This window comes from Pyxicephalus adspersus, chromosome 2 (genome assembly GCF_032062135.1).
Source record: "Pyxicephalus adspersus chromosome 2, UCB_Pads_2.0, whole genome shotgun sequence".
NCBI lineage: Eukaryota > Metazoa > Chordata > Amphibia > Anura > Pyxicephalidae > Pyxicephalus > Pyxicephalus adspersus.
In genome coordinates this window covers 65,432,032-65,459,675 of record NC_092859.1, presented here as the reverse complement: position 1 = coordinate 65,459,675, position 27,644 = coordinate 65,432,032, and the positions used below count along the sequence as shown (strand labels likewise).

At 37.0% G+C, this 27,644-nt stretch overlaps 1 protein-coding gene across 1 annotated transcript in view; it reads right to left on the bottom strand.

Annotated features, from left to right (window-relative positions):
- Positions 1-1,842: 1,842 nt before the first annotated feature.
- The window catches only part of KCTD16 (potassium channel tetramerization domain containing 16), a 243,047-nt gene continuing 217,245 nt past the window's right edge, over positions 1,843-27,644 (bottom strand). Inside the window, exon 3 of the mRNA XM_072400913.1 lies at positions 1,843-3,494. Coding sequence (XP_072257014.1) covers positions 3,043-3,494 — 452 coding nt within the window. The 3' untranslated portion in view covers positions 1,843-3,042. The remainder of the gene's footprint in view (positions 3,495-27,644) is intronic.

Sequence of the window (27,644 nt, the reverse complement as noted above, 5' to 3'; positions counted from 1 at the left end):
GTGTTAACATATTGAATCTGCAATATTGTGTGACAGTTAGATGTTACTTTTCACTTCCTTTATTTCAGATGGCAAAATACATCGGGACAAGAAACGTTTCATATGACTATTACTGAACATCTAGGGATGGAATCTGTCTAGTTAGTTTGTCCTTTACCCCATGAATTTACAATGGGGATGACCACTCACAACTATTGTATAATGTATTAATTAAATTGGGATGGCAGCTTAAATATTTTGAAGAAAGATTGCAACTTTGTTTGTTTGTTCCAGGTCAGGTATTGATTCAAGAACCTGTAAAACTCTTTAAAAAACCTAAGTTAGCATGTAGACAAGTAGAGGAGCCTTAGTTAAGTTTTTAGTGATCTGTCTTCACTGGGGAGTATTTCCCTTACAAGTTATGTAAGGGTGAGGGCAATGAGAACAGGAACACAGGGACAGGTTAGACCATTTGACTTTATTGCTTACTTATTGTCTACCTGTCCTTGCAATAATTGCTCCTCATTATCCTAGTGTCTCCGGAACAGTTGGGAGAAATTTTCCAAATGTGATTGCAGGCAGAAATAGAACTCTTTTCGACTCCATCCCAAAAGATTGACTGATAGGCCTTTGATGTTGAAAACACAATTTACATAATGAACATGAAGCCTACAAAAACAGCCTAATGCTGAATTTCAGCATTACCTAAAGTATTGAACGGATATACAGGTGCCTTTTACATTCATTCACACTCATTTCACTTACCCTGATTTCTCTTCACACAGTCAGCTTGTGTTCACGGTGTTCATTAACTCCACAGCAAACTACATAGAGCCTCATTTGCTGATGGATATCCAGTATCATCCAGCTCAACTATCCCTAGCCATCCCCTTTCATTTATTGGAGTTTATTTTGTTCAGTCATATAGACTCAGCATCAAATGTGGGTATTACCACAGCTTCCTAGTTTAATGAAGCACCCTAAATGTAAAAAACTTTCATGTTAACACTCTGCCGACCTCTCTAACCTGTCATGATACACCTGCATTGAAGAAACTTAGTGTTTATGTCACATGATCTAAATTAGGTATGTAGTAAAAACTGAAAGTTTATCTAGTGGTTTAATTTGAATTTTTATTCTTTGAAGTGCAACGGTGGCCAGGGTAAGGACATTATAATATTCAATATATTTAATGGAGAGTAAATCAACTTCAAAACAAACTCTTTCTGAACTCTTTAGATGCATCATGGAATAATGAATTCCTAAAATTTAAAGCAGAATAACTTTTAACAGCTTAGTTCATACTGATTCTCTTCCCAGCAGGTAGAGGAAGTAGAGCCCTGTGTAAGCTTTGGACCAATTATACAGCCCAAGCTAGCCATATGCCATGCTTTAACTTCAATTGCAAGGATCAATTTTAACTATTTAAAATTGATTGTAATAAGTTTTAAAAAGAGAGAGAGAGAGCATTGCATAGTGTATCTCTAGCATAACAGAGAACTTTTTTACCTGGCTGTGGCAGTTGAACATACTGGATGGGAAGTAAGTGGAAGCTGAGTATAAGAAGCAGGGGAAGGGGTGCTAATAAAATAACTTATCACTTTGCCCTTTAGGTTTAATATCTTCAGTGAAAGTAATAATTTTTGTAATTGAATGTTGTATTAGACAGCTCCTGTGCAAGTTTCTTTTGTGTGACGAGTAGCAGTAACCATGTGTGTGTGTTGTTTTTTTTTTTTTTTTAAGATGACTTTAATCTCTTAGAATCTGAACATAAACAAATATGACTTGTATATAGTAATAACTCAAACCATTCAATGATTTTGTGTAACAAACCCACACATCTAAAATAGGGCAAAGCCAATGTTTACTGTGTGAATGAGCACTTAAGACTTTATTATGCACTTGTACATCAATTAATTTACAGATTATTTGTCACCACAAAAGCCCTGTACTTTGCAAACATTAGTCAAAAAATATTTGCTGCCAGGGCTGCGTCCAGTTGACAAAGGAATATTTCCCTACTTGGAGTCCACATTGATGACAGATGTTTGTAGACTATAATAAGGGAAGGGCTTTGATTTATTAGTGGTAAACACCATCCACACATCTCAGAGTCCTACAAAAATAGAGATAATGAAGCAGCCACAGATTATATGACCACACAAAGCAGCCGTCCGACTTGAAAGAAAGTGCAGAGTAACAAGGATATACCAAGACCAATAATGTATGCAGTAATATATTTACTAAATGTAAACCATCATAGTATAGTTTTACTTTATTTTATTTTACTTTGTTTCTTTAACTCATGTAACCTCCATTCTCCAGTAAGGAAACATGCATTTCTGAAGTGACACTCTTCCAGAAACTTTCCTAACAAACACACATTTTAGAAAACTGAGATAAACAAAGAAAAAATAAGGACATAAATGAATTTATAAAAAGCTCCTAAGTATCTGTCTGGTAATGTTCAAAGTCTACTATGCTTGTGCTATTGATATTTGCAGAATCCACCTTCTTTAAATTTGGTAAGAAAATTAAACCTTGTGCTTCCACAGAAAAAATACTTGTACCCTGTAACTATCAATATTAAAAGGTAATGCCACCCAAAACTAAGCATTCAGTCTTGCATGGACAGTGGTGTGTTAAACCACTCAACAACTGAGTCACATTTTCTAGCTGCTCCTCCACTCAAGCTCACAGATCTTGTCCTTGCCTTTGTCCTAGCAACTGTGTCACCAGACTCCTATAGTGTGGAATAGAGCTAAATCTGATTTGCAGCAGATGTGATCTTGGGTGGAGGTCATACTAGTTTGTGTTTGATCATACCTACCATCGTCAACCCAAAACTGAGCAATTTGTTTAAGGCAGACTTGCTTTTAATGCCCTTGCTGCTGGTTCGATTTGGTCAGAATTGGTTTAGATTTTGTATTATGCCCTTTTAGCAGCAATTGGGTTAAAGTGAACTATGTATATAGGCAGTAGTTTACGTGGACATGGCAATCTACCAAATAAACAATAGGTTTCATATATCAGTGAGTTACTGTATAATATTTGTTGCCCTTTCTATAGTTGGTATTTTCGTAAAAGGTCTGATTGCCATGAATATTTCCTTTCTGGGAACCTTTCTGGTATTTTTATTTTCATGAAATCCTGAATACATTTTTCCAGCTCTTCTTCAATAGAAAGCTTTTCTTTTACAATTTTTTTTTTACTTGTGTTAGACTCTCTCGACCCAGTTGTTAAAGTTCTTAAAAGGTCACTTTTCCTTCGGATTTCAGACTGCTGGATAATCTGCACTGGTCCTTTCTTGGCTGGTCGGTCTAGAGTCTGTATGTTGGGCTGCCGAGTTACTGGACCACAGATGACTGTCTCTTGGGGAGAGCTGGCTTCAGATTGACTATCACAGCTGGATGTAGAAAGTTCATTGCAAGATGTTCCACTTTCACCTTCTTTGTCTCCCTTTGTGTTTTTACAGCAGCAGTCACAATGATTTGAAGACCATCTAGAAGGGCCTCCTGCAAATAAAGAAAAATAAATGAGTTTATGTTTATGTAAACATGAGCAAATTGACATGTATCATGCTTACTTTAGGTATACAAAAGTATAAAAACTTTAGTCAAGAAAAAAAACTATATATATAAACCTTAAGAAACTAATATATATATATATATATATATATATATATATATATATGATACAAAAGAGCTGTGAAAACATACAGATTTACAGTACATAAGTGATCAGAGTCACTTTGTGGGTAAACCTAAAATGCAATATATAAATATTAGAAATGAAAAAAATAAGCATGGTTCAATCCTTATGCAAACATTAACATGCTTATCTTTAGAGAGTGATTCCATACACAATCAAACATCACACATTGTACATATCTGTGATAGGTCTTAGTATGTCAATACAACTCAATAGGTAATAACTCAACTCAAAAAGTAATAAAATAAACAAAAATCAGCAGGACTTATGATAAAATGTCACCTTAGAATGGTGGGAGCATTCCAGTCTGTGAAAAAAAGGCAAGGAACATTTATAGACCCACTTTTAGAGTTCTTCTATATAAAGCTCCCAGAAATCAATAGCAGCTAAATTGAAAGTTATTTAATTCTTGCCTTAGGAAAAACTATTGAGTGACACCCTGTAAAATTGGTCTTGGGAACACAAGAAACTTATACATGAAGAGTATTGATTTCTGCTTGTATTGGCTTGTTTCCGAGATGCTTGCCCTTTTTGTGTGGTTTCACTTTGTTTCTGCCTCATTTATATTTCTTATCAAATAAACTTTTCATAGTGTTACATCTTTGTTAATGGTCACATATCTCAGGTCACAATACTCAGGCATGTAACAGGGATAGTGTGCTTCATTGTTTAGTGGCATTGGAATGCCTGAGCTATAATACCACAAAGTATTTTTGAGGGACACCTGTATATATATTGAGGATACTGTTTCTGAACTTTCCTTCTGCCTGAATATAATGCTAACCATCTTTTATTTACACTTTGAGCTAATGGCAAAAAACAGGAATAGGTATATGGTTCAATGATTTACCTTTACTTCTTTGATCTGAATAAATCTTCCTGGTACTCTCCTAGCAGAAGAATATGTAAAAGAATTCCCTATATTTCTCTCATGAGTGGAACCTATTCTTTACTCTGCATTTGTTTTTTATTTAAAGCTTAACCTAAAGCAAACAGTTAAATACAGAGTTCAAATGTATATCGTAAATTACCAAAGCAATAAAATCTGTGCCCATCCAGTCTTGTTATTTACACAGTCCTACTACAAAAACAGTTAGCTTAGTGAAATTTTGATTAGTTCTCTAGGTTACAGTTTTAGGTCATCTACCAGTCTCCAGTCTCTGATTGGACTGTAAAGGAGCAGCAACAGACTGATGAGGTTATTTCTGAGCCCTTGCATTTTATCAGCATGTCCATACCTTCACCACTGCCAGTGAAAAAATATAAAGGCTGTCTTCTTTTGGATATATTGCTTTGCTGGCCCACTAGCATTTCTGACTAGAAACTGATACTCCTTTTCAAACGTAGGTGTAAAGTCAGAGGTTTTTGTCTTCTTGTTTGTTCTGTACTGCCACCATATCAGCCAGACAAAACTGCCATTGGGCTCATTTGTAATGATGACCCAGAGTTGTCTGGTTAGCCAACTATTTAAAAAAAGTATTATTAGAATTTGTAAATGATTTGGAAGAAATCAATATATATAAGTTAGAAACACCTGATATAAAAATATTATTCTCCATGACCAGAAGAATTGTTTTCAAGAATAAGATTAGAAAACCAAACAGTTCCTCAATGGTTTTGCCTTGGAGCCCTTCTTCACACAGTGATGGCCTTGGCCAAACACCTAGTATTTTCTGTCAGCAAAGACAGCTTTAATTACATTATGAAACTACCATTCCACTGTTATGGTATATGAAATACGCAGCAATATATACTTTTATGACTTACTTAAATATCTATTTACATTAGGAGTACTGATTTGTAAAAATACAGTACAGTACAGTGGCTTTGTTCGGAGCTCCATTACATATACGCACATATGCTCACATACATATGGATGGGAGGTATAATGTATTCCACGTAAATCAAATATTCATTGCTATAAAAACAATGTCAACTTTTAAATCTTGAAACACAGAAACTTATATGAAAGTGTGATGTAAAAAAAAAACTTTTTACTTTCAACACATCAGAAATGTGTGAGAGGGTACTAGAAATAGCTTCATGATTAAGTCTTCAGGTGGTAGCAAATTTATCTTAAGTAACTTTTACCATTTTAAGAGCCCAAACAGCATCAATATTATAAGGGCAACATCTTGCCAGTTTGATGAGTCCATTAGGGAGAGTACAGTACACCAAAAGCACACAATACAATGAGAGAGAAAGGCTAAATTGCCTTTAACTTTTAAAAGAAGAAAAAAACAAGTTTCATCTAATAGTCATAGAAAAATTACTGCAAAAAAAAAGGAAAAACACTTCTATTTTAGCATGCACAGAAAATAAAAATAAAACGGTGATTGATTGACAAAGTCTTGCAATTTACACAAGGACACATCTCCCATGTGTCACACCATCAACTGTTTAAGCTAAAAATGTATTTTTTACATTTACATACATTAGACTTACAATAAAAAGGGCATCTAGAGTTTTATTATGTAAAGAAAAACCTAGTTTGTCAGGTTACTTGAGGTAAAAGAGGAAATATTTTTCCACTTTGGAATGACTGATCTTGGGCTCACTACTTAGTCGTTTAATCATCTAGAAAAACACATGGAGCCTTTCAAGCTTGAAAAGCTTCCATTCCATTTCTGCATGCTTGTTTCGAGTCAGTGAATTCACACAGAGCACATAGCTGGTGGCTGACCGTTTAACATAACCTTCAATATACCCAGTACCAAGCACTTAGTCACCCCTAGCTTGCTGTGATGGGTACTCAAAAGATAATAAGGAACATTCTGCTGAGGATGGTGATACTTAAGGGGGACCTTGTTAGACCTCCCAAACCATGGACATTATTATTGAGCTTAACCCTCTCTGGAGCATGGTTATGACACTCCACTATTCTGAGAAGGATTTCTATAAAATCTGGAATCTGTAAAAATTTGTGCCAATTTTCTAGTTGCCATTTTGTTTCCAATTTGTGTCCATTCAGCTAAAAGAGCATTTGTCAGCTATTGATTTTGGAATTGGCTCACAATTGTTATTATAAAGCTACGTACACACGTCCAATAGTTCTTACCCGATAATCGGCTCAGAGCCGATATCAGACGAGAACCTGGCATGTGTACAGCGCCCATCGTCTATCCTCCGAACAACCATCCTGGCAGATCCACGGTCAATGGACAACCAACAATCCTAATGTAAGAGAAGGGGGAGAGAGCACAGCGGGGCGCTGCTCCATCGTTATCCCTCTCCCCCACCATAGAGCAGAACGGTGCTGTATGTACAGCACTCGTTCATGCATCGTGCAGTGTTTAGTCGTTGGAAAGATCCTTTCCAATGACTATAATTGCATGTGTATATGCGGCCTAAGTCATCCCAGAGGTGTGCATTGCAGCTTAGGTCAGGGTTCTGTACAGACTATTTAAACTCATAAACACTTGTTTGCTGTAACATCAACAGTGTCTACATTGAGAACCCCTTCAGTGATTGAATCCAGTCACATTGTTCACCCCTTAGTGATTGAAGGGTTGACCACACACTTTGGATTGTAGGGTGTAGGTTTGTCAGCTACTATGACAATATACATCACTTAAATAATAGTGCAATAAATGGAAAATAGATACTGCTCCAAAACAAAAGTCAAAATTATTAGCATATAATAACTATAACTATACTATAGCATAGTTATTTTTTACACTAACAAATGTACTCAAGATAGCTCCTTTAGATTAATGCAAATGGTTAGAATATGCCACATCCCTTTCAATCTAACATTGCAAGACACTTTGTTTTGGCTGGGTCATTGGCCTTGGGGTTTTTAAAGTATATAATATTTTTTGAACACCTCAAACAATATATTTAGAAATAATTCAATGATTTATTAATTTATAATTCATAAAACTTGGTTAAAAACATCACAAAAATGTGATTTTTTTTTATGTTTTTAACCAAGTTTTATGAATTATAAATTATCAAATCATTGGATTGTTTCTAAATATATTGTTTGATGTGTTCAAAAAAATATTATATGCTTTAAAAGTCCCAACGCCAATGACCCAGCCAAAACAAAGTGTCTTGCTATTTTTTACACTACATGGAATGTTGTACTACCTCAAGGGATTTTGTTGGGGAAAAATTACCTTCTACAGGTAAAAAGTCGAACGATACAATAACTGTAGCCAGATTCAAAAAATTACAATTACAGTAATCAGATAAGGTATTATGAATATCACATGATCAGGATTCACAGAAACTGGTTTATGATCAATGTGACATCTACAGCTGTCACTGATAACTTAGTCCGAGAACCATGAGATTGCACAGGTTAATGCCCCTAGTACCTAACTGTAGCAAAAAAAATCTGCGTATAGAACCATGCTTGAGAACATTGCTTTAAAAATGGTGGTTGGAAGGTGTTAAGGTTGACCTACAAGCAAAAATTAAAAAAGACATATATTATTGCCATCAATATATATATATATATATATATATATATATATATATATATATATATATCTGAATTTACCTTATTCCTTTTTTCAGCAGGCCTAAGCTCTGCTGGGTGGGTGTTTTTGCCACAAAAAGACAGGTAAATATTTTTGACATTTTTTTTAAATCTCTGCTTTTTTGGTCCCCTGTACAGTAGAAGTCCAACTGGAAGATGAAGGGTCAATGCAAAGAAACTGTAAGTTTTGCTGCCTATTTACATTTAACAGGAAGAGCAGAGTAAACAAAGAGGTGGTGTATCACTGCATTGATGTTCCTTTACTGTTTGGTCATAGACAGGGGCACAGCTGTATTGCTTAAATAAAGCTATGCAGCTAAAACTTACATTTAATAAAAATATATAAATCACCCATCTCTGTTTACTGGACATTTTATAGCAGCAGAACAAAAATAAGGCCATTGCCTTTATTACAATAAAAAATACAAGAACATGGCCAAAGCCAAACCCTAAGGTATATCAGAAAATGTGTTTGTAATTTTTCGTATCATAGATTTGCATCCAAACACTTATTCTTTCCATCTCACAAATATAAATTGGCTTGAAAAGTCCAGGTCTCCATTAGAAGCAGAATATGAGAATAACCACACACCCATCTAAACCTGTTTCCTTTCTGTCCATTAGCATTCATCTTCAAGTGTGCATCACCCAGAGAGATTATCGTTAAAATAACTTTATTAGTGTGTCTGAAAGCAGAGCTTTGCTGATTTCATTAGGCCAGCTCAGTGCACAAGGCACCTGGAGTATTGTTTAACAAAACCTAATTTATTTAAAAGTTTGCTGATTATGATGCTAAATGCACATTTCTCTTAATTGGAGCCGTCTTCTGCATATTTCTTAGTCTAATATCTACTTGTGTTCCCCTTTGGCAGCAATGGAAAATAAGCCAGTTAATACAAATGCACTTTGCTGTTTACTGCAAAATTACTATATTGTGGTTTATAGATAGCAGTAATGAGATGCCATCTGTACATAAATAATAAGGTACAACCAATACAAATTACTGATAATGTACTTATTAGAGACAGAAATGTCAAACTTTTTCTGGCGTTTTTTTTTTTTTTTTTTACCTTTTCCAAAAATTAACAACCCTGCTAGAAAAGTGCCAGAAATCTTATACATTATGTAGGAGGTGAGCAAATAGAACCTGACATGGCAAGCAATCACGCATACAGCATTAGTGCTTTGTTCAGTAATGGACTGATGAATTCTTCTACAGCTGTAAATTAGCAAATACCACCTTTCAGCAGGATACCACATTTAAAAAAGTATATTGATGAGCCCTATAGTATTCTTCAGCCAGGTTTAATGAGATGCAGAGACCTGAATAGCCTGTCTGAGGTCAGAGAACACTCTGTAACTTGCAATAGCTCATCCAAAAAACATAATTTACAGTCACCTTTTGTACGTTTAGAAACCACAAACTTTATATGAAAGCTAGAAGCAGCAGGATACTTAGCTAATTGCAAATATTTGGAAATCTCACTTTAAACACTATACAGGGATTTAAAAAAACATTTCTACTAACTTGTAGAGTTTCTACTAACTTGTAGAGCACTGCGTGCTCTCCCCCTTCATTTGCATTACAATTGTTTGTCGTTCATCGTCCGTGGATCCGCCAGGAAGGACGTTCGGCCCTGAGCCGATTATCGGGCGAGAACCATTGGAAGTGTGTACGTAGCTTAAATTCCAATGCAGGACCAACAATGCTCTCTAGCTTCTGTTCAAATTGATAATGCCTCACTATTGTTATTCCTGACAGCTTTTGCAACTCATTCATTGTATTCATCTTTTCTGTGTGTACATGAACCCCTCCAATATTCATCCCCCATCAATCATTGCATTCACCTACAGTTTTTTCACTCCTTATCAGAGACAACAGTCCCCCTGTTTGTCCCTGGCCACCACCGGCACAAAATCAGAAAGAGAAAAAGGACTGGATTTGCGATTACTAAAATCAATTGGATAGACAGGGGCCTTAAATGTGGCTACTATAACCCTACTTATTACATGGGATTGAAATGAAAATGATTTCCCCCAACAAGACTGTACCCTCTGGTTCCCTTTCTGATCTGCTTTTTGTAAAAGTTATCAGCATGCACAACAAACCCTAATCTAATTATATGATTCCAATGACATTGCCACAATAACAGTTGTTATCACATCTCACACAGTGAGATGGAGGAGTTGAATTTTTACAACTGAAATCAGAATAATACCACTTTTTTGTAATAAAAAACTTGATAGATATATGTATTTATTTTATTTTATGTAGAGATACAACATTACTGTTGAGTCTAATTTCTCACTGCTAATATTAATTGCTCTGGGAATACTTGAACATTTGCTTGCATATGGAGTTTCACTGTACTTAACAAATATAACCTTTTCATATTGTAGGACTATGATTTATATTCTTTATAGGAGATGTTCACACCAGGATTTACTAGTTAACCTTGCAAATATGAGAATTTCCAAATTGATGATAGGGGGTTTGTTATTTAAATTAGCTTTAGCGATAATTCCACAAAAATAGGAAAATTAATTCTAAAAGTTTATACTTCTAGTTTTAGTAATTTCTCTTTGCCACTGCGAAGGTCCACTATTTATTCTGCCTGGTACTGAAAATAAAACATGAATACTTGAAGCTCAGCAGTAAGGTGAGAATGGTAGAATGCTTGTGTAAGTATTTTAATGTTTACAATACACATCTGGTGCTTCCAATGTTTAGAGGAACGTAATAAAATACAGGATAATACTGCTTTGTTTCTAAATTTGTTTACATGACAGATACCTCTGTATAATTAGTTCAGCATAAAAAGCAAAATGGAAAACTGATGCAGCTGAATGCATTTTTAGTAACTATAATTTTTTTCATTGTTGCGTATAAAAACAAAGTAAAAGAACTGCTGTTAGAACTGCTGCTGATGAATAGACAAATAGAAAAACTGAATTTGCTTTATTGCTATTGGTATCACTAGTTTTAGGGAACGTCTTAGTAGTTTATCAAAAATCATCAGATGCCAGGCCCAATGGACCATGGAATTAGTAAACACACGCTATGGGCCTGATTTATTAAAGCTCTTCAAGGCTGGAGAGGATACACTTTCATCAGTTATTGTGGGTGATCCAGCAAGCCTGGAATGGATTTCTTAAAAGTCATTTGCTATTTGTTAACAAATGTTTTCAATCTTGTATCAGATCAATTCCAGGTTTGCTGGATCACCCACAATAACTGATGAAAGTGTACCTTGCCCAGTCTTAGATTAGACCCTATGTGGTAACATGGATAAAGATGGAAATTTATTATACTCCTTACTCCTTATCCATCTAACAGTGTTTTCTTTAGGGGGGACAATCAAATAGCTAATGGTAGACTATTTGGCTTTTAGATAGTGAACAAGCATACATGATGAGTTTTTGGCTGTTGAGTGAATATAGTAGAAGAGCTAGATATATAGAATATGGGGTGGGTGGGGATGATGGGGAAACCACTGGTTTGACTATAAAACACTAAAAATTATATAAGGGATCAGGAAGCTCTTTTTACAGCATTTATGAAATACAGAGATTTCAATGTTTTTCTGATCTGTGACATGTTTTCCAAAAAGTACCCCCCAGTCTTTTAAGAATGGTTGTAGCTATTTTATCACATGCAAATACTAACCATGCCTCATTTCCTTTAGACCACAATTTATTATGTATAGGAAGTGAATGGGTTTTCCTGGTATGAATCAACATTTGCCACCCCAAGTATGAAACTTAGGTGAATGAAGGAGAAAAGAAGAATAAAGCTGTTTTTTAAAGCTGTGGCAAAACAGAATTATATTATAATACGTTGTTACAGTATTTGAACAATTATTAAAATATACATATAATAATGTGGTCTTGACCCATTACAGTCATGGGTATAGTTATACCAATCTTGCAATACAAGTTCAATCGCTAGCGTAATAAGAAATCAATAAGTCAAATGGAGCTAGACATCTCTTGTTCCGATGTGTTTCGCCTTTACGGCTTCCTCAGGGGGTATGCAGAGAACACTAGTGGCGCACTGTATATAGAGATGTACAGGTACATATGATAGTGTTAGGAATTGGGTAATAGTGACAGATATCAATATTAAATGTACAATAGACTCAAACTTAAATATCATCCACATATAAATGAACAGATTATATTGATTAACATACCCACTCATTAGATTCTTTAGGATATATATATATAAACATGATGTATGTTTATGTTATTAAATAATATTACTGTTTGTGGATGTATAATAATAAAATGTATTACTTATTAATGCTTAAGCATTGCTAGTGATAAGCAATGCCAAATCCATTGTTAACAAGGGAGTCTTGAGAATGATGGGGAGGTTAATAGTGGGTAAAAAAGGTTAAGTAAGGCTTACCTCCATAATTGCAATAGCCAAGAATCATGCAGAGCTTTGCAGCATGGGGGTGCTAATGTTCCATGAGTGAAGGACTGCGATATGAGAAACCCGCCCTTACAAGGCAGATATTTGGTGACCATGAGATTGTCCCACTTCCTCCTGATGTGCGTGAACTTCTGCCCTGAGTTTTAGGCAAGGGGCCCCCAGCCTGGTGGGATGGGGCGCTTGTTCCTCCGCTGAGTTCCATGGGCACAGAGGGGGGAGGAAAGCAGAGGTGCATGGGTCCATCACCGGGGTGGGATGCAGGGATAATGGATGGGGAGAGTTATATATTGAGTGATTGTGAGTAGTGAGTTAGTGAGTGTTGATACAACAAATATCCAAATATCTGGAGATTGATAACTCCAGATTTTTAAACCAACAGGCCCTTAGTGGGCACCAGACAATCGACTACTGTCAGGAATATATAAATGTACTGTTAAATCGAGTTGCATACGTATGTCAATACCTGACATGGAGAAATAATTTGATAAATTACAAAAGCATGTAACATATGCCAGAACATTCGCAGATATCAATATGAATAAGGCAATTTGATAATTTGACAGTTAAATAGTTGGTAGTAGTATGTTATGGTGATTTGATGGTAGTATACAATATCGATGAGAATACATTATACAGATAAAAATCAAGTAACGATGAGGACACATCAAACAGGTATAGATCAAATATAAAATACAACCAGAGTTTTTGTAAATTACAGTGGTTGGGTCATGAATATTAGTATCGATAAAAGACAAATTATGGAATATATTGAAGTGCATATGACATAATGATAATTAAAACCCAAATCAACATTCTCATTGTCATCCAACGCCAAAGTGCAAACTTTTGTAAATTTGGTCACCCAAGAAATATTATCATCAAACCCTGACAACCCATCCATCACCTCCAACTTCACAAATGAACAAAAGAAAGCCTTACTCAACCTAAAATCCAATAAAAACATCATCATTAAACCTTCGGATAAAGGTGGAAAAGTGGTTGTTTTGGACACAGACCACTATAAATCCATCTGCCTACAAATATTAAGAAATACAGAAAGGTACCAACCCATCTCTCCAAATGTCATCCAGCAATTAAGGACGCCAAAGAATATCTCTGGATCAAATTTCCATCAACACCCATATTCTACATTACTTCCCATAAGTCCATAAGAGTTTGACCAATCCTACAGGACGACCAATTATCTCCGGGATTAATTTCATCAAATGCCAGTGAAGTAGTCGACACTTATCTACAACTGTTGGTCATTGAACTACCTTCTTATTTGAAAGATACTATTGAACTCTTGAAAATTACTCATGAATTAAACATTCCACCAAACACCATTCTGGTGGCCATAGATATTGAGGCCCTACACAGCAGCATCCCTCATGAAAAGGGCCTTCAAGCAATCACAACAATTTATTATGTACAACATTAGTGAAGCAAAATTCTACCAGTGGATGCTTGTTGGGATAAAGGGGCAGCAGTCATTTGCTGTACCAAAGTAGAATTAGTGGAACAAAGAAAAGGCCTGTAGGTCTGTGAACATTTCAGGGCTTTTAAATTGCCAGGTCTCAAACACGCAATGACTTTCTGGAATCCTAGAATAAGATCACTACTGACCAGTGTGATGTCCATCCAGATAAGTGAGGTCTTCTATCCCCACTGCCTGTTGTGACATAAACCCCCTTTTTTATTATTTTCATGTATGAGCTGAAGACACAACCAGAGGACGTTGCTAGGTTACTACTGTCTGTGATAAAAAACAAATGTGCATACACAAGCTTTGGTTCATCCATGTTAAATTAGGAACAGAACTAACAAAAACAACTTTAGGGTAGTCAGAAATGAAAGCAAGTATTATAAAATTCAGCAAATGAGCTGTATATTTAATCATTCTCATACATGATACAGATTACTTTAGAGCCAATGGGCTACATCAATGCCAACTTTAGGCTGCTGGTTAATTATTATCTGGAGTAAGGTTCCTTCCACACTGCATATGTAAGATGTTCTTTTTTTTGGTAATGGGGCAAAGTAGTAAGTACACATATTCACATATTCTTCTCTCTCCCCTCTGTAATCAGCACTCTCCTCTACTGCCCACCCTTCAGAATGTAGACAGGCCCTTACAGTCCTTCTGTACAATGTGGGACTGCTGATCCTGAAGTGTACATGACAAAAGAACTGCAACATGACAGGCAGCAAAGTGAAGCAGCTTTAGGGGACCAGTTGCATGTAGCGGAAGAAGATTTGTATAGAAAAGAATCAGGTCATTCTCTGTATTCCTACCCTCATCTTTCCAAACAAATATTTAAAATATGGGAAGAAAAACCCAGTACATGTACTAGCATCCCAGTGTGGGGCTTTAAAGCATACGTAGTGATGCAGAAAAAGAGAGAGCTAAAATTTGTGAGATAAAAAAGTAAGAAAGTAAAAGAAGATTGATTAGGTGTGGTGTACTTTGCTCTCTAATTATGGGGCCACTAAAGGACATTCAGCTCAGACTTGACTGATTATGATATAGCCCATTGAGCAAAAACATTCAAGAGAAAAAGTTACCTAATTCTAATGTCCCCGAATAGTTAATTTAGCGCCTGGCACACAAATAATGTATCTGACTTGAACAGTAGCATGCATGGTTTTTTAAGATAGCAGAAAAAATGAACTGTGTGGACAACAGGTGAGAAATTTTATTGCATGCAGCCTTGGATCATTTGATAGTCTGTCACATTGTATAGAAGCAATTAGCTTGCAGCGTACCGGAAAGCACTTTCACAGATTAACAGAGTTTAATGCTGCATTATAACGATTTTAAAGTCTTTCTTCTGCAGTTACACAATAAAAAATGATTCATCATTTTCAGTTAATCCATTAGGGTAAAAAATCCAATTTCACACAGCAAATACCAACATTTTTATTCTATTACAAAAAATGCAGAAAAAAACAAACTGCTTATGTACCATAAATTTAGAAAATGTGAAAAAATATACTAATATACTATACAGAAAATAATAATGTTAGAGGGTTATTAAGAAGCCATTCAGTGTTCCCACCTAATAAAATAAAAAAGCTGATTATTTATTGTATTATCTTGGTGAAATCACAATGCTTCTGTAAGGCATTTCATTAGACTGTGATTTACAAACATGCAGCTTTGCTCTTTACTTCCTAACATAGTAGTAATGTTCTTGCCAAAATCAATTTCCTGGAAAAAAAAAAAAATAGAACATTAAAACTGTCAACCAATCAAATTTCTTCTAGGTTAAAGATTACCAATCCAGTTTACCATGGGACTTTTAGTTCCCAAAGGGACTATAGGACTGCATATTCAAAAAATACATAGACATGATACATACTATCAAATATTAATCAATATAATTATTGATAACTAGGATATAAATTAGGCAATTCAGTCGTAAAATCAACCTTATAAACAGTCTTAAATATGAATTTATTTTGCAGATTAAAGCCAAATATCTATACATAGATAGATATCTATATATGGATGGCTGTGTGTGATGGACTGACAGGTAAGATATCAATGTCAATAAAAACATCCACAGATTCGATCTAAAACCTGTAAACAATCAGCTTTTGCGTGAACAGTCCCTAAACCCCACTGCTGGGAAATACTTTTCTTTTTTACAGTTCCCAATCACATGCAGCTTTTGTATTATACTCTCTGGAGAGCTCTGGTGTTTTTCCACTGTATGCTTCAGGTAGTGTTTGACTGCAGAGTGTGTTGTGAGGAGATTGTTAAATGCTCCAGAAATTATATCTTTCCCTGTTCTAACTAGGTAAACTGTAAACAGGTCAACTACGAAAATACTTCACACACTTCAGAAAACACTTCAGAAACATAGGTGGGGATCAAAGCCATCTATATTTACCAAACATATTTTCCATTTTTTTGATTTAGGTTCTAACACAATTGCAATTATGTATGAAACACATTGGTGGTGTACAAAAATCAAGATTTGTATATAATGTGGTTGCCACAGCATAAAAAGTTTCCTAAGTGGTTTCTGAAGTGCATTACACCTAAACCTTACTTAACTAAATTACTCATAAACATGGCTGCACACACTTGTTTGGTTCTAAACATTAAAAAGTCAAACTTCAGATGATTTAGTTAACATTTTTTTATCTTTATTACTGTTAAGTATTACAGACTACACATAAAAATTAGGTTTGTGAAGTAAACCTTTCCAACAAGATGTATGAGGGCTGCAACTGGTGTGCTCCTTTGCCGCTATGCCAAAGCTCTGGCATCAATGCTTTCTAAGTAATAACTTATAGTCTACTAACTTTAGTTTTTAATGCCAAACAATCAAGCAAGAGGGTCATTATGACAGCTAGAAAGTTAGCATTTGCAGAATGAGAAATAACACTGGTACCTTCAGAGTTTCTCTCAGTAAAGGTTTTCTTTCATACATTATCAAACATTGACAAGGTTATATAATAAAAAGATATCTTTCATGTAAATATCATAAAAGACATTAAATAGAATACAATTCCTTTTAAATTCAAACAGAATGTCATTGAGGCTGCTACTGGTATTTGGTGACCCTACATTCTAAATCCAGCAATAAGAGAAAAAGGGTTAGTAGGTACCTGATAGCCTAGGGATTACAACAATATGTTAATAATTGCTGTCCATACGGTTTCCTACTCTCTCCCATTGAAAACAGTATTACAAATGTTGTTTGACAAAGGAGAACAACTTTTTTTTCTACTATTCCTATGGAAGTTTGGTGTCTGTACTGTGTCATTGAGCCGTGCCATTGAAAGCTTAAGTCCAAAGAATCTGGCACAACAAATATTGGTCAAACACGGTAAAGACAGAAAAGTTTATAGTGTCCTAGCAAAGATCCTCATATTGGAAGAAGGCTAACTTTGAAGTTTTCTTCTCTCTTACTTTTACTGATCATTTAAATATAACTTTATGGAAATACATGTACTTGAAAAAATGCAAAACAACAAGCAGCAGCAGAATGGTAATCATTTTAAAATGATCAGCAGAAAACTAAGCGATACAAAACTGAGCTGAAATGGTGTGAGCTATATGAAGAACATATGAATAAAATCTGATGTAAATCATAAAACAGTATACCAGAATTCAAAACTGCTCTACATTAGCAGCCAGCATCACGTTACGAGTATTGTAAAACAAGACACATTTTGATGTCCCATTTGCCCCTCACTATGGATTTTAGATGTTATCAATTATAGTGTGTGGGATCTCCCGTAGCAATGGGGTCAGAGTATAGCAGTGAACAGGGAACAGGATAATGCAGCTGAAAACAGACTCCATTCTTACTGTTTATTAGCACAACAAAGCAAAACAAATGGCTTGTCTGAGCAACTAAATACACACACTTTTGGTGGTCCCTCTCTGACTACCACAAAAGTACAGAAATTTCAAGGAAAAGAATATAAAGCAGTCCTTTAAGGCAAACAAAGCAACATGTTTCACTCACACGATCTCCTGGGTTGTATTTGCAGAGCTCTATTCCATTTCAACACTGGGAATCAACTGAGCTCTCTCTCGCCCCAACCTCTGACTGATCACTCATTGCTCCTGAGTGCAGGTGAATATATACCAGTCAGGACTGGCCAAGGAACCCACCCTTCACTTTCCTTGGCCAGCTTCAGGGCCCTAAAAAGCCGGGTTTTCTTCCCAAGAAACCAATACACAAATTACCGCTCTCTTTTACCTGGAGCAAATAATACAGGTAACACCTTATTGGAGGTGCCACCTACCTGCCATCCATCACTATTTCAGACTGTTCTTTCCAGGAGGATTTGGTGGTGAGCAGCCCATTGCAATGCTAAAATTAGCTTATGTTTCCTTTGGCATGAAGAATTAACTAAAAAACATTTTAAAGAAATTATTACCTGAACAGCAAAAGTGTGTAATGGCTCATGATTTTCTATACCTTTGGTGCTTAAGGGCTAAGGGCTTCCTATAGCTTTGGTGCCTATTGGGAATTGAGTGGAGGGTTTAATTTCTAACTATATGTTACCCAGTTAGGTATTGCATGCAACCTGAAAACTACTGAAGGGTTCTTTTGACCTCATGCTGGTTACCTACATTGGAAAGTAGTGAAAATGAAGAGCTAAAACTGATTTTAAAATGTTTCTCCAAAACAAAACCACCACATTGAAAACAGAAAAATATCCACAAGTTTTCAAATGATAGCTCCAACAGAATATTCTGAAGCTTTGTCAGTCTGAGTAGTGGTGGTAGTGGAGGACCCTAGTGAAAATTTTGTTCATGAAATTACTGGTTGCCAAGCAAATGTGTAATATGTCACAAAATAGAAGAAAAGAAAAAGACGTATTTTTGTGGTAACAATAAATTAGTTTATTAAAATCATTTACTTAAGGTGTTCTAGGCTAAACAGAGCCCAACTAAACTATGTACAGACACTTGAAAGGTTACATGTGTATTACAGTACCCTTCTTAGCAATCAAATTGAATGCTTGCACAACTTATATTAGGATCTTATTCCCAACACATTTTACCATTTGGCTTCTTCACTGGATTTGTGAAGACTTATACTGATTGACAGAATACAAAGAAAATATTTACAAAAAGGTTTACAGATCAGTCATCTTAAAACACAGGAAAAAAAATATTGGGATGCATGTTTACAACTTGAGTAATGAGTGGGTTCTGTTTATAGGGTAGTAGTCATGAATGTTTGCGATGTGGTTGGAGGTTGATTGTATCCTCCTGCTATTTGTAACAGGATTGTAAAGACCTAGTAAGATATAGATATGTCCGTAAAAACAACAATACAGTATTTATGAAGACAGGATATTATGGTATAAAATTTACTTAAAGCTATGGTCGTTGTTTTAGGAATTATGTGAATTCATTCATACTGAAACAGCAAGGATTCCAGATCTTGTTAGGTTCCTTATGATTTAACTGAGGGGATCACAATTTTGAAAAAATATGAATATATGTGTATCCAAATTGTACTTGGTTAGGTTAGGAGAGTATATTAGGCGTTACTTCCCTAGTGTTTCTAAGAAACAGAGAGTATTGTCCCCAGAGAGGGTAGTGGCAGGGGTGATAGTAAGTTTTAGTTACAATTGTACCTAAAGGACAAGTATACCGGGTCATTTAAACTTTTTATAAACAACCAGAAGGTTAAGCTGGTAATATAAATAGACTTGCTTTATAAAGATTTAGGAATAGACTACTTACAGTTATAATGTACGTTGTAAATGACAGGACTCCTGCAGTCAGCTTTAAAAGAAGCTGTTTCGCAGGTCTCCCACCTTATATGGTTATTTGCCAGCATCTAAAAGATGAGATTGCGCATGTGTGAGCATCTGTGCATTGTACAGGCGGATGAGCTGGAAGTGTGGGCAGGCCACTTCTGCCCATAGATAGTAATTAACATAGGGCGTGAAGGAGTGCGTGTGCATGTGATTTCCGTAATCACCAGAGATAATAGGCGGGTGAAGGGAGGGTGTTAGGTTACCTAATCCCTCCCAGAGGTGGTTTCTGGGTGGAGTTTTGCCAAATTTCCCTACTCATCTTTCCCTGCCTTCACTTGGAATCAACTGGGGCATTGAAGTCCTCGTTGTGTGAGTCTTGGGCAGCTGATGCACTAGTGTCCAAATGAGGGACAGGAGTGGGGTAGGGCTAGGTAGATTACGCAGCAAAGCCTCAACCAAAGGTGCCTGTGTGGACAGGTGCCCCTATCCCTCGTAAGGCAGGAAAAGAGAAGGGGGGGGGGGGGGGGCAGCAGAGGGAGTGTATGTGAGTGTAAAGAAGGAGATGTGTATGTAAATGGGGAATAATCTATATGCAGGACTATTCAAGTTATGTATATTAAAGGAATAGAGTGTGTGGACATGTAAGGTGTTAAAGAGGTGGTTGCTGATTGATGTGAGTGTGACTTAATGGTTTATGTATAGGTAGACTAACCATCTTTGTTATAGGTATGCAGAATAACCCATTAAAGAGGAAGTAAACACGCTTAGGTACAGAGAATACTATACACATATCCTTTATAAAAATATCTCATACTGTATACATATTATACATAAATATATCTATACATCACCATAGAATATCAATACTCATCTAGCTGTTTAAATGTAAAGCATAAAATACAGAAACCTGAGAGGAAACCTAGTATTTAGGGTCATATATGCATATGCATATTTAGGTTCAGGTAATTGGACAGTCAGGTGGGGTAATCTATGTTATTTTTGATAGGTAAATAACATAGATAAGAAGGGTTCAAAGGAAAATATATAATTCAAACCCAGGCAGGTGGTAGCATTGAGAGAGAAAATCCATTTTGTTTCGGATTGTAACTGTGGAAGTCTCCACCTCTAGGATTGGGGAAAATTCTTTCTAATGCTGAGAAAGAAATGACATGCTGTCAAATTTGTGTCATGTTCCAACATGATAGCTGATCAGCTATTTATGGAAATTATGTGTTCTGTTCTCCTCTTCCTTGGTGCACTTTTAGTTTTGCTAACATAGAAACAGCCACTTTGGCAAGTGATCAGATAGATAACTCAAACTTTGCAGCAGTTGATATGATATTTAATCCTATGTGTAGAATTGTTGGAAGGTATTATGGCTTGTCTTTCCTTTATCTAGCGGCACTGCGTACATTTACCGCACTTAAAGGTCACTGGCATTAATCTGGATGGTTCAGTGGAGTCACTCTGTTTTTCCAGACAAGCTTTGATTTTGCTGCCATTTAGACTTTCTTAAAAAAGGTAATCCGTTTGTATAATGTAAACTCATTTTATAAACTGTCTCTGCAAGTTTACATAAGACCAATAAACCACTGAGATCTTAGTTTTTATTGTACATTAGGAATAGGTTTCTTAGTCCTTTTTGGTCCTTGAAAAGCTGAGGGAGTATCTGAACATAGAGAGGACAGTCGTCACAAAAACAATACCGGATGTGATCTTCTTTCTGATGTAAGGAAGCAGTGAAAATGATCACTGATTCAGGAAATCTTGGCCATAGACATCTTTCCCTGTTGTTGACAAGTGTGGGTTTTTGGAACTCTAAAATCAATGGGATTCTTAACTTCACTACAATGAAGAAATCTTCAGGGATGTCACAAATGCTCAACAACAATGCTAACAACTGGGGGTCACAGGCAAGTAAATATTCTCTCCAAGAATGAATAATGAATAAGGAAAATATTTTGAAACATAACAATATTTTACTGCTTTCCCAGTTTTAGGATGTAATAGACTGATTTTGGGATCAGAAATAGTGTACTGTATTGATTAAATTTAAAATCCAATTTAAACATAAATTCCACTGAAGATGATAACAAGTAGACTAGATAAAGGAGTTTTTGTATTTCTTTAAAATGCTCTGAATGTCCTTTAAAAATTGATAATATACAGTAAGCTTTAGATCCATCTGGCAAACCAGACCTTGGACGGGTGAGGATGATCCAATCATGCTTTGCTGCTTTCTAACAATAGGAACAAACTGACTGAACAAGAGTGATGACCCTATCAGGGTGGTGAAACTCATGCATTAGTCCTTGACCAAGCTATACTGTTTACTTGCTAATGACATGGCTATGCAATCTGGTAGAGTTGTCTAGAGTGGCTGAACAGAATTAGAATTATGTAGGCAATTAGGAAAGTAAATTTGCATACCCTCTGTTTTTTCAGCCATTTCTTTAAAGTTGAGCTTTGAAGGCAACCCAGTCAAAACTGAGCATTAAAGCAGAATTAACCCTGACTCAACTGTCCTTATTCAGTGGCAGGGCGCCACCATCTTCTTCCTTTTTTCTCTTTCTCTAGCCTTAGAAGCATGAATCTGTTTGGTTATGAAGGAAGCTAAGACACAGAATGTTACTTTGCATAGAAGATACACTCCGACTACCCTCCTACTGGCTGTAATGGAAATCAGATGAAATTTCTGACTTTGTTTACTGGTTAGCATAAGTAGCTCACTAAAGCTTTCATTTACTGTCTGGAACTGCTCTTTGGTTTATCTTTAGCAATAAAGACACAATATTTCCTAAGATAATTGCTACGAATGCATTCTTTTTGGTGAAGCAATCTTGGAACCTAGCTGAATAACTGAATATTAATAAGGGTAAGTAGAGGTGCATTAATTGAAAAAGTTGGAAAATGTTCTTAAGAGCGGAAAAAACATTAATCAATGATTTAAATGAAAGAGCTTCTCAGAAGAGAAACATATATAGCTGAACTTCAGAAATGCAAGCATAAATGAGACAACATAAAAAGCAATACAATTTGAAATACAATGCACATATAACTAGTAGGCTGGTAAAGGAGAGGTAAATAGATGTATGGGATATAGATAATAATGGAAATGATGTAAATAGGATAGTGCATTTGTGTTATTATCAGATCTAATATTATTGGAATCTACTATTATTGAAATATGTACTGGTTGCCTATCAATTCTTTTATTACAATTATGTATTGATGAGGATGACAGTCTGCTAAGCATAACAATATTAAAATTAAAAGGGTAAGTATGCTTTCAGAAGAAAACCTGTTATCTCCACCATTCACATTTAAATGTGCAATGTAAATACATATAATAAATACAAATAAATGTAATCTGATTACTACCCATATTAGTGCACTCATGCCAGTCTTAGCCTAGGTCCCTCACCTAAGCACACATTGAACACCCATTGTTCCAAAGGCCAGGACCAGCACACACCAATCCACATTTCATATGTTACTAATGTTTGAAAAACTTGTGAGTTTGTGTGAAAAAAATAGGGATTTATTATAGGGAGTATACATGATACATGGTAACTGAACAGGCACTGAAATTTGTCCCTTCCCTAGAAGGGACATGAATAAAGCAAATACGAACCCATTACCTTATGATAGGGTGTCAATGTTAGAGATTTAACCACCTCTGTTTCTTATACAGTCTTTGAGTCAGTTATTACTTTAGGTTAAGGTTTGTTTGTCTGGCTCTATGCTGGTTACCTTTCTGTTTTACAAGTCATGGGCTCTCACTCCATCTGGTATGATGCCGCACATCATATTCTCCACTATGGATATGCATTGCATATTCCACACCACTTCACTACCATATGTACAAACCTGGGATCCCTCTGGATCTGGCTCAGATACTCCAAATCAGTCTGCTGGGTTTCAAGTCCACCATGGGTTCCCTCTGGAACTATTTCTATCAAATGATTGGCAGAAAAAAGAACCAACACTGTAGACCAGGGGAGTGCAAGGTCGAGGGTGGGCTGTACTCTCTCCTATTCTAGTCTGTCCTAAAAAATTACACTAGGGCATGCAAACTAAAACAGAAGAGGATGATCTGGATTACAATATTCCAAAGATATTGCAGGGTGCGGGAGGGGCGCTGGAAGATGGGTGGAAACAGAAGAGGATACATAGAGATGGACTGGGGTGAAAAGAGTTGAAGTAGAGATCATGAGTACAAAGGGTGGAGGTAAGTAGCAGAGATCAGGAATAGGGTAAGCAAAGGGCATGAAGATCTGAAGGAATTGAAAAGGTGTAATTCCAGCAGCCCTGTGCACATCCTTCCTAAAAGTGCCTCATATGTACACCTCTTTGTAACATATTGAAAGCTAGTGGGTTGATGAAAGTGGATTGATTGTAAGGCAGCAAATTATGAAGGAACAGTTTGCTGAAAAATATGTTAATGTTTATATAGAGTGTCGGAAATATATTGCTTGTTTGTATTCTAGGTATTGCCAGTGATGTTCTTTTTTTGTTTCTGTATTGCCAAATTAATGCTGTCTATTTACCATATTGAAAACCACACTGTTATATTTAAATCTCCTGAAAAATTATCACTATCAAACCATAAAACTGTTAGCCACATATTTGGCCACTATGCACTGTGCCTGTCCTTATGAAACTATTGTTTCAATTTGAGTGTGGTGCACTAATCATGCCACTACCGGACCCTTCCCTTGCCTTGAGCTCCCAGGTATGATTATTTAGTCTACTTTGCTATGGTATGCTGAAATGTCCATTATTATCCAATATATTATATGATTTATATATAGATGTGTTCATATGTATAAACATCTTGCCACTGATTGTTGCTTTGTTGGCTAGCTCTGAGTTTGTCATAAACCAGATTGCATAGAACAGCATAGTCTCTTCCATGCCTGGAACATGCACATTTTTACTGGGTTTTATTTATTCTCTGTTCTTTTGTTTTCCACACACATCCTAAAATCTCTTTCCCTCTGACATACTTCAACTGTTTTCTGTTTTTTAATGCCCTCAGTGGCCTTTGCTTTCTAGCAATTTCCACTTCTTTCCAGTCTATTACAGACTCCAACCCTTGTAAGAACAATCTGAAAAGTCATCTGGTATGGCAACATGCCACCTACCCAGAAAAAACTTTCTAAAATGACAAAATGATCTACAATACAGGCATTGAAAGCATATCTCTTCAAGCCATGTACGTATGTTATCAGAATGTTGAATGCCTGAAGAATAATTATTTTTTTAATTTATGGATCCTATAATAAAAATAAAATTTGAACAAATATGGTAATTTATGTACTCTCAAAACAATACCTTGTAAATAATAGCAGAGTAACAAATGAAAAGACTTTAAAGAACACTTTTGGCTTGATTAGACCCGTCTGTCTGACATGAATCTATAGTAAATGATAATCTAAACTGTCAAATTTCAAATTAAGCTTTAAAAGTTAACATTTCATTATAATAGACCTGATAAGTGAGGCCCAGGAAGCCTGCGACAGGGGAGATAGGAGTAGGCCAGCAAGACTAAAAGCATGACATGATAAAATAGTAGAAAAAAGAGGGGAGGTCAGAAATTTGCCAGTTGGAAGGAGAAGAGATTGAAAATTGTACTCACCATGTCTTCCATTGAGGCGTTTTGGGCCCAGCTGAGGGACGCAGTGGTGTCCCAGGGTCCTGGCTGGCTAGAAGAGCAATTACAATGATGGGGACCTCACTGCCATCGTGTGGGCCAAATCCATAGTTTGCACGGCATCGGAGGTCCAGTCCTCTGGAGCACCTGAGCCCAGAGGTCCCCAGGGCTCACTGAAGCAATGGGGAGCCCCATTAGGGACTCTCCAGACCACAGGCCCTTCTGGAGTAGCGGGGGGTGCTGAGAGGAAACCCCAACCAAGGCAGAGCCCAAGGGGGCGCAGCCTTGGGTCCCCAAGGCTCAGGGTGCGTTCTAGATTGGTAGAGATACAGGAGCAGGCGGCCTTACCGAGGACGAGGAGCCGTGGAGCGGTAGAAGCAAAGACCCGATGCAGTGGCGGGCATGGTGCGGCCGCCACCCTAGCCCTTTCATTGCAAAGTAAAGCAAGCGGAAACGAGGCGACGCGTGGAGCTGTTCCGTGTAGGCAGCGGTTGCGGCAGAGATGTCCGGTATTCGGAGCGCAGTGTCCGGTGTGGTCCCTCCAAAGATGGGCTTTTGGAATATTTGGATGGTATTAGTGAGGCTATTGGGGTTTATTGGGGCAGGTGTGGCTTAAGTATGATGAGCAGTTTAGGCAACGGCATGGTTAGGTGCTGTTTAGGCACCTGGTTTAGGCATGGTGGTGCAGCTGTCCTTGAGGTGAGATTACAAGGACATTGGCCTTTGGATGCGATTGATGACATCAGCTAAGGTGACTTCACAGCCCTTTCTCAGGGAGGCCGGAAGCTAGAAGTCCTCTGGTTTCTCGGCCCTACGCAAGAAGGTAACTTGGTGGCAATTCAACGAGGGAGTGTGTAAATTTGGCAATTTCTGACGTTTCCCGCATGAATGTGCGGGGTGCGGGGGAGCACATAGTGTCGCAAAATGCAGACGACAATTGCGGCAAAGAGGGGGGGATGGTCCTGGAAAAAAGGAACAGTGGGTCTAGAAAGATGCTCCCTTTCCTAAATAGATCAGAAGGGTACTAAGGCTAACCGGTAATAAGGGAGGGGCTTGCAGTAGGTTTTCGGATTCCATGTAAAATGCGGTGGACAATCCAGAGGTAGTGCGGTCGTAACTGTACAAAGAGGTGAGTTTGGGGCCAATTGTGACCTCCCGGTCGGCGGTTTGGTGGTGTCCCCATTGGGCTTGGCACCTAAGAGGCATTGGGTCAGAAAAAGATGTATTTGCAACAGCTGCAATCGCAGTTGGCCAAACCTAACTTTGCATGCAAAATCATGTCGATGGGAGGAGTTTTTGCAAGGCGTTTGGCGGCAGCACCGGTGGGGGTTCGGTGCCCGAATCATTTTGTGTGGCTCACCAAGGAGTTTCAGTACGACCTGAGGGTGTGAAAACTATTTTTGGAGGAATGTAATGGCAGGGCGTTGTGGATGGCAGGGCCGGTAAGTACACCAGATATGGATTTGTTCACTGACGCTGCAGTTTCAAAGGGGTATGGTGCATATTTTCAAGCGGTGTTGTGTGCGGAGGAGTGGCCAAAGAAATTGGTGCAGTCTGGATTGGTGACGAATTTAGTGTAATTGGAGTTATTCCCTTTGGTTTTGTCAGTGGAACTGTGGGGTAGTAAATTAGCAAACAGGCGGATGCTTTTCCACTGTGATAATATGGGTGTGGTACAGGCAGTAAATAAGTGGTTGGCATCATCTGGACCAGTGATTCGATTGCTTAGGCATTTGGTCCTGCTGGGAAAAATTAAGGTTAACAAAGCACCAGGACCTGATGGATTACATCCACGTGTCCTCAAAGAGCTGAGCTCGGTTCTTTCAAAGCCGTTATTTTACATTTTTAGAGACTCTTTAGTGCCAATATCAATGCCATTGTGATTTATTTAAGGCAGTGACATTGCTATTATGAATTTGGACTTGAGCTCTGCCATTTTCCTTTGTGTACATGGAGCCAAAAAAGTGTTTAGTAAATCTGCCTTGTCTTAATCCCCAGTTACCAACCCAGCTACATCCTTTAAGGGGCCTACATGCTCAGATCTGATCTTTTTGCTATTAATTAATTTGAAATATTTTTGGGGTTTGCCTTACTTTCCTTTGCATCTGGGGTTTGCCTTACCTTCCTTTGCA